This window comes from Miscanthus floridulus, chromosome 13 (genome assembly GCF_019320115.1).
Source record: "Miscanthus floridulus cultivar M001 chromosome 13, ASM1932011v1, whole genome shotgun sequence".
Lineage (NCBI taxonomy): Eukaryota > Viridiplantae > Streptophyta > Magnoliopsida > Poales > Poaceae > Miscanthus > Miscanthus floridulus.
Genome location: NC_089592.1, coordinates 71,442,131 through 71,449,996, shown reverse-complemented (window position 1 = coordinate 71,449,996; position 7,866 = coordinate 71,442,131). Strand labels below are relative to the sequence as shown.

Genomic DNA, 7,866 nt, shown 5'->3' with positions numbered 1-7,866 from the left:
TCTACTCTTGTTGGGGGGTCCTAAGAACATGACTTTCATCTTTCCACTAGAATCTTTTCTAAGCATGTAGTGAGCATTGAAAGCAAAGGGTCTAGCATGCTTGGGCAAGGGTTGTGGTGATGGAGTTTGACACTCATGAGCAAAATGGCCTTCTTGTCCACACTCAAAACATCTCTTTGGCTTTAGCTTTGGCTTTGATTGTTGATGTTGAGCTTAAGCCTTCTTCTTCTCTATACTTGTCATATATCCAATACCACTTCTATTCATCTTTATGATGGTATTCATGAGTAGCTCACTTTGGAGATGCTTGCCTCTAGCAAACTTGCTTAATCCCACCTTGAGATGCTCTTTCTCCATCTTGAGCTTCTTGTTCTCTTCCTTGAGAATATCATTGTTCTTCTCTTCCTTGAGTTTCTTATTTTCTTCTTTGAGCTTCTCATTCTCAAGGATCAACTCTTTGTCATGATCAAGAGTTTCTAGCACAATGGTGTTGTGACTTTTCATCTCTTCAAGATCTTTCATGAGCTTCTTATGGTCACTCTTGAGCTTGACATACTCATCATAGTCATTGCACTCAACCACTTGCTTGCCTTTGCTACTAGATCCATGCTCAATGCTCTCATCAATTAAATCATCACATGAGGTAGCTATATCAATCTTAGCACCATGGTTAGTAGCATCATGTGGCTCATTTGGTAAGAATTCTTGTGCAATAACAAGGGTATCATAATTGATCTTTAGAGTTGTATATTCATCTTTTAGCTTGTTGTGACTAGTGATAAGCTCATTGTGCACCCACTCAAGTTTATCATATTTATCTTTAAGTTCTTTCTTAGAAGATTTGAGCTCCTTGAGTTTGGATGATATAGAATCATTTGTTTCTTTGAGCTCATCATTAGCCTTTTCTAATGTATCACACTTAGCTAAGAGTGAATCATTTTTAGCATCAAGTTTTTCATTTGTAGCTCTACTCTTTCTAATGATCTTAGTGTATTTTCTTAATATTTTGACAAGATCATCATATGTGGGTGAATCATCATCGCTATCACTATCATCATCACTAGCTTGCTCATCATCACTACTATCATCACTCTTAGTTACCTTGCGTTCACCCTTGGCCATAAGGCATAGGTGTGTAGAGAATGATGGCGATGGTGGCGGTGAGGATGCAAGATCAATAGCAATGGTGGCCACCTTCTCATTGTCACTCTCATCATCGGATGATCCACTTGATGAATCAATGTCCGTGAGCCAATCACTGACAATATAGGCCTTGCCACTCTTCTTCTTCTTGTAGAAGTCTCTCTTTTTACCATCTCTCTTCTTGTATGGCTTGTTCTTTTTCTTTTCATCTTCATCACTTGAATCATCTTTCTTGCCCTTGTTCTTGAACTTGTCTTTCTTGGGCTTTGTGCATTGATAAGCTAGGTGACCAAGTTCGCCAAAATTGTAGCAATCCATCTCGGAGATTGGCTTTCTTCTTGAGCTAGAGAAGAACTTCTTCTTCTTGCCGTCAAACTTGATGCCACTCTTGTTTAGCTTCTTTAGCATCTTGGCGGTCTTCTTCACCATGACAGCAAGACTTTCTTCATCATCTTCATCACTTGAGCTCTCATACTCAAGTCTTGCCTTGCCCTTATCTTGGCTAGCTTTGAATGCTAAGTCCTTCTCTTTCTTCTTTGTAGAGGATGAGCCATCTTATGGCGTGATGTGCATGCACATCTCATGAGCATTGATCTTTCCTAAGATTTGTGTCAGTGTAGCGGCAGAAAGATCACCTTGATGTAGCACGGTCACAATGTGCCTATATTTGTCAATGGGGAGGACACTCAAGATCTTTCTCACAACATCGGATGGTGACATTTGAGTAAGTCCAAGCCCATTGACTTTCTCTACAAGAACATTTAAGCGAGAATACATTTCATTAGCACTTTCTTTGGGGAGCATCTCAAAAGAATTTAGCTTTTTAATCATAAGATGATAGCGTTCCTTACGCTTACTCTTGGTTCCCTCATGGAGCGCACAAACGTCCGACCATAGTGCATGGGCGTCTTTGTGGTTCCTTACACGATTAAACACATCTTTGCAAAGGCCTCTAAAGATGGTGTTGCGAGCCTTTGCATTCCATTTTTCATAATTTACTTCATCGCCTTGAAGTTGTGCGGCATTCTTAGGTGTTGGGAACCCTTGAGAGGCGGCTCTAAGAATTCCAACGTCTAGAGCTTCTAAGTATGCCTCCATGCGAATTTTCTAATATGGAAAATCATCCCCCTCGAAGATAGGAGGAGGTCCATCCCTATGAGACATCTTGCTCTAAGCGGTTAGGCTTAAAAACGTGAGCACGAGGCTCTGATACCAATTGAAAGGATCAAGATGCCCAAGAGGGAGGGTGAATTGGGCTAATTCTAAATTTTCTTGCAATAATCAAATCCTACGGATAGCCTAATTAACTCCTTGTGCCTAGAGAAGTGTTTCTATCAAATCAACGCACAAATGACTTGCACCCTATGTTCCAAACTTACTCTAGCATAGCAATTCTATGAATGTAAAACAAGTATTGAATTGCTCAAAGTAAATACTCAAAGTAAGTGCTCAAAGTAAATAGGGAGAGAAAGAAACGTGGTGATGTTTTGCCGAGGTATCGGAGAGTCGCCACTCCCCACTAGTCCTCGTTGGAGCACCCGCGCAAGGGTATAGCTCCCCCTTGATCCGCGCAAGGATCAAGTACTCTCTACGGGTTGATTCTTCGACACTCCATCGCGGCGAATCACCCAAAGCCGCTCACAACTTGAGTTGGGTCACCCACAAGCTCCCCCGGGTGAACACCAAACTCCCAATCACCACCAAGCCGTCTAGATGATGGCGATCACCAAGAGTAACAAGTACGAACTCTCACTTGACCACGCGAAGCCTAATGAGAAAATGGATGCACACTTGTCTACTCTTGATTCACTAATGAGGTTTTACTCTTGGATTCTCAAATCACAAACACCTCACTAGGATCTTGCTCTTCTTGGCACTCACAAACGTGTTTCTCAGCTGTTGAAATGAGCAAAAGTAACTCCACTCACGAGTGGAGCTTCTATTTATAAGGCAGCCTGAAAAACGAACCGTTATGAGCTTCTGCGGGGTGACCGGATGCTTCGATCGTTTTGACCATACGCTCCAGTCAGTTCAACCCGTGAATAGTTTTTCAAGTGATGACCGGACGCTGTCAGGGTCCGATCAGTACCGACCGGACGCTGTCAGGGTCCGGTCAGTACCGACCGGACGCGTCCGGTCGCTCTTGGATGCTTACTGTAAACGATCGGACGCTGGATACTCAGGGTCCGGTCACCACTGACTGGACGCGTCCGGTCGCACTTTCTCAGGTCTGGACCCTTACTGGAGTCGACCGGACGCTGTCCCTCAGCGTCCGGTCACACGACCTTCCAGCGTCCGGTCACACCAGACTTGTTCTTTACAGTCAAATGAACTGACCAGACCCTACGACCAACGTTCGGTCGCACCAGAGCCAACGTCCGGTTAGTATTTGACCCTCCATTCACTTCCAACTTTCGATCATATGTGAATGAAGTTTGCTCCAAAGGATTTTAGGTATTCATAGGAGCTACCTAGAGCTAGTTTTAACAAGTGTGCACCACACCTAACTCACTAGACTCAACTAGGTCAAGCTACCCGTTCATACCCCCCCTTCATAGTACGGCCAAAGGAAAAACAAAGTCCTAAACTACTCTAAGTGTCTCTTCAACTTCAATCGACACTTAGAACTAGTCATCCTTAACCTTGTCGTTCATCCTTTGAAAACCGAAACGATTTCCATCGTAGGGGCATGACAACCTCGATTGCCCAATCGATCTCCATTACCATGACCTAACTTAATTTCCTCTGCAAAACACACGTTAGTCATAGTAATCTTGTATTGACATTAATCACCGAAATCCACTTAGGGGCCTAGATGCTTTCAATGTCGATCATCGTCGCATGGAACCCGAGCGAGAGACCGAGCAACACCAGCCAATGTTGATCACCGTCGCATGGAACCCGAGCGGCACCCATACGTCCACCCGACTGCACTCACGCCAAAAATAAGAAGAACGACGCCAAAACAGCGACTACTCGCGCCAAAAAAGGAATGTCGTGGCTATGTTCTACTAAAACAGGCCGTGCTCTCGTTGGTCCAAAGCCCAGCGTGGAGAGGAGGGCAGCGCATATACTCTGCTCACCGTCTGATCCGTACAAGTGGTTGGATTTGTCGCAACTGCAGAAAAAAGTTCTAGGAGGCAACGTTAGACAATCTGATTCCGAGCAACAAGCTCTCTCTCTCTCTCTCCCTCCCCCCACACAGAACAAAATATCTGAATGGATAAGCTAAATAAAAAACAGCACTAGAAGCCGGTTACGCGGGGAAGATAAGCCCAAAAACAAACTAAAGCGGCCCAAAAAGAAATAAACCAACACAAGATAGCACGGATCTCAATAGAATCTCAGCCATACAAAACTAATTGATTAAGACACAACAAAATAGAAATTCTCTTTTTTTGAGTGGATGATCAGTATTATGATCCCTTCTTTCTGTGGCTCAACTGAGTCTAGTGCCAGTCTGGGCCGGTCTGGCACCCTCCTGGAGGTTGTGTTGGATCCATGGAGATGACGAGGAGGCCTGCCTGCACTGTGTACCTAAGCGGCTAAGCCTGTGCGAAGAGAGGAGTTATATTAAAAAAAGGAAAAAGAAAAACAGGCTGACGATCGAGATACCATGGCCGTTGCATCGTCATCGGCTCATCGAAGTATCGAACTGTCTGGCTATCTCCTACAACTAAAAAGAATAAAGTAGTGGACATCGTTTTGGTGCGATAATTGCCTTGGTTAGTCCGTCTGCCACCCTATGCGATTGATTCCACCTTCCATGCTGTCCAACGGGCGAGTGAGAAAAGAAAGACACAATAGAAAAAAGAAACTATCATTCATACGATCCCCGCCTGTTTTGAAGAAAATAAATCGATCACCTGAGGCCACATGCATGGAAAGAAATAATAATCATGCATGAAGGAAACAATAATCATGCATAGAAGGAAAACAATAATCATGAAGGAAACATCAGTGGTGCCAAATAAAAGATATACAGGTTATACATGGTGAGACTGGTGAACATTCTGCAATTTTCTAAATGAATATTTTCACCATTAGTATATAGGTCAATTCCCCTGCGTTTCTTCATGCTCCCATTAACATATAATATGAAAGTATTGTTGTGTTCATCACCACTTTAGTTGACTACTCCTATTAGCATATACTTCTACCCAAAATATAAGTCGTTATGGGATACGTGCAGGTCAAACTTTCTCAACTTTGACTAGGTTTATAAAAAATACGTGCAACATTTATATCTCCAAATAAGTTTATTATGAAAATATATTCAATGTTCTATGTAATGATACTAATTATGTATTATAAATATTAATATTCTTTTATATATAATTGGTTGAAGTTAAAAAAAAGTTAACTTCTCGGGAAGCTAGAATGAATTCTATTTTGGGACAGAGGGAGTATATGAAAGCAGTGTTGAAAATATTTTAACAATTAAGTTCGTCTCTGTCTGATTGGTAAGCTTAGACATTATAATGACATAAATTTTTTGACTCTCATGGACATCCCTCATGGATCAGTGCAAAGCATCCCAATCCTATAAAATACATAAATGACAACCTTAAAGTTATGATATTTTCAAAGGGTGGACAATAAAGACCATATTAGACGTTTTGACATTAGAGTATATACCTGCAGAGACATAGATATGATGGTGCAAGTGAACAGCTAGCATGAGTCGAGAGTCAGGGTGTTTGGATCCTAGACTAAACTTTAGTCCCTGTCATATTGAATTTTTAGATATCAATTAGGAGGAACTAAACATGAGCTAATTATAAAACTAATTATATAAGTTGTGGCTAATTCGCTTGCCAGCGCCGTATACATGATGGTATGGAAGATGTGGTGGAACTTATTTATGGATTTGTTGGCGTACGAAAGAAATGGATATTGGAAATCTCTTTCTGCCGGTATAAAAAATGATCTTAGCCGTATCACGGAAAGATCTACAGAGTAGAGTTTGTGAGCTGCAACGCCACGCTCTCTGTGACTATGTAAATTTTCACGAACTTAGCTTTTTGGATTAAATGTCACTTTAACGTCAGTTATATACTTTTACAGTATTATTATCTTATTGTGCGATCCGTATGTTTTAGTACAAAAGTTTAGCTGTCCCGTAGCAACGCACGTGCACGAACCTATTTACATATATACTCGAACCTGTGTGTACATGATTATATAGAGATATAGCGGAACTTATTCATGAATTTATTGGCGCATGAAATAAATGGATATCGTAAAATTCTTTTTGCCAATATAAAATATTATCTTAGCTATATCACGAAAAAGTCTATACTGTAGAGTTTGTGAGCCTGCGACGTCGCGCTCTTCGTGACTGTGTTAATTTCATGAACTATGCTTTTTAAATTAAATATCATTTTGACGTCGGTATTTAATTTAACAGTATTATTATTTTATCGTGCGATTCATGTGTTTTTAGTAAAAAAAATTAGCTATCCCGTAGCAACGCATGAGCACGCTACCTAGGCTCCGTTCGGCTGACAGAATTTTAGCTGAAACTGGTTGAAAAATACTATTCTGACTAAATTATTGTAAAAAAATGCTGTTTCAACTAAAAAATTAAATAAACTGAATACAGGTAAGCCGAACTGGGCATATCAAAATCGAATTCCATCGTCAACAGCCGCAACATCCCCCTCTATAGATTATTGTATTCCTACTGGTAAGTTTAATTCAAGCAACAAACGACGAACAAGTCAGCAGCAACAGAAAACAGCAAAAAATGGTGGCTTTCTTATCGCCGCTACAGCTGCCAGCTCCTCCTCCTCTCCACACTCGTCCTCTTCCCCATCACCGCCCGCCAGTCGCTATCGCCATGGCCTCCGCCTCCGCCTCGGACAACCCAAATCCCATCGTGGTACGTGCTCCATCCCTTCCTTTCACAAGTTCTGATTTGATTCTTCTCCTCCTTGCTTGCTTATCCGTTCGCTGCTCACGGCCCCGCGCCCCCGCCGTCGATTTTGTTGTCTGCAGCTGGGCTGCGGCGCCGCGTCCGTGGACCTATCTGGCCACCGTCGCCTCCTTCCCCAACCCCGACGACAAGATCCGCAGCCTCTCCTTCAAGGTGCAGGGAGGGGGCAACACGGGCAACGCCCTCACTGCAGCAGCACGCCTCGGCCTCCGCCCCAGGATCATTTCCAAGGTCACTAGTGTACCCTTCTTCCTTCCCTATATAGTACTAGTTCCCTTCACTCTCAACAGCTAAGTCGGTCGACGACCTTGCTTCCAATCCAGGTATCTAACGATGCTCAAGGAAGAAACATCCTCAAGGAGCTGCAAGATGACGGCATCGACACCTCCTACATGCTCGTATGCATCATGTCACCATGTAGAATTGTTTACAGGCACTCGATACAACTATAAGAATGTGACGCTTCCTTTTCCAGGTTGCTGAGGATGGGAATTCTCCCTTCACCTACATCATTGTTGATAACCAAACGTGAGTTCTCAAGGACAAACTCAGTGGCATTTTTCTTCAATAGCTGATGCATATTCTTGTCAACTGTATTTTTTGCGTGTGTTACTGCTTATCCAGAGCACTCCCCTTCCGCCTCTCAGGAAAACTCGTACATGTATACACACTCCTGGTTATCCCCCGCTGTTGCCAGAGGAGCTTACAAAGGAAAACTTCAGCCTGTTCGGGAGGGCCGTAAACGATCGTGGATTATTTACTGTTGGCTGGTTAGGTGTGAGAGA

The 7,866-nt window shown here is 42.7% G+C and overlaps 1 protein-coding gene across 1 annotated transcript; it reads left to right on the top strand.

Moving 5' to 3' along the window:
- The first annotated feature begins 6,985 nt into the window (after positions 1–6,985).
- LOC136499999 (uncharacterized) lies at positions 6,986–7,841 on the top strand. The gene is made up of 4 exons (XM_066495458.1): positions 6,986–7,312; positions 7,405–7,479; positions 7,557–7,609; positions 7,706–7,841. The coding sequence occupies exons 1-4, from the start codon at positions 6,986–6,988 to the stop codon at positions 7,821–7,823; spliced, it is 573 nt and encodes a 190-aa protein (XP_066351555.1). The 3' UTR covers positions 7,824–7,841.
- The last annotated feature ends 25 nt before the right edge of the window (positions 7,842–7,866 follow it).

What these genes read in the sequence shown, in the direction of transcription:
- LOC136499999 (XM_066495458.1), top strand. Translation starts at nt 6,986, where the DNA reads ATGGCCTCCGCCTCCGCCTCGGACAACCCAAATCCCATCGTGGTACGT. An exon ending in GCCCCAGGATCATTTCCAAG is followed by an intron (nt 7,313 to 7,404) that starts GTCACTAGTGTA and finishes CTTCCAATCCAG; the next exon opens with GTATCTAACGATGCTCAAGG. An exon ending in ATCATTGTTGATAACCAAAC is followed by an intron (nt 7,610 to 7,705) that starts GTGAGTTCTCAA and finishes CTGCTTATCCAG; the next exon opens with AGCACTCCCCTTCCGCCTCT.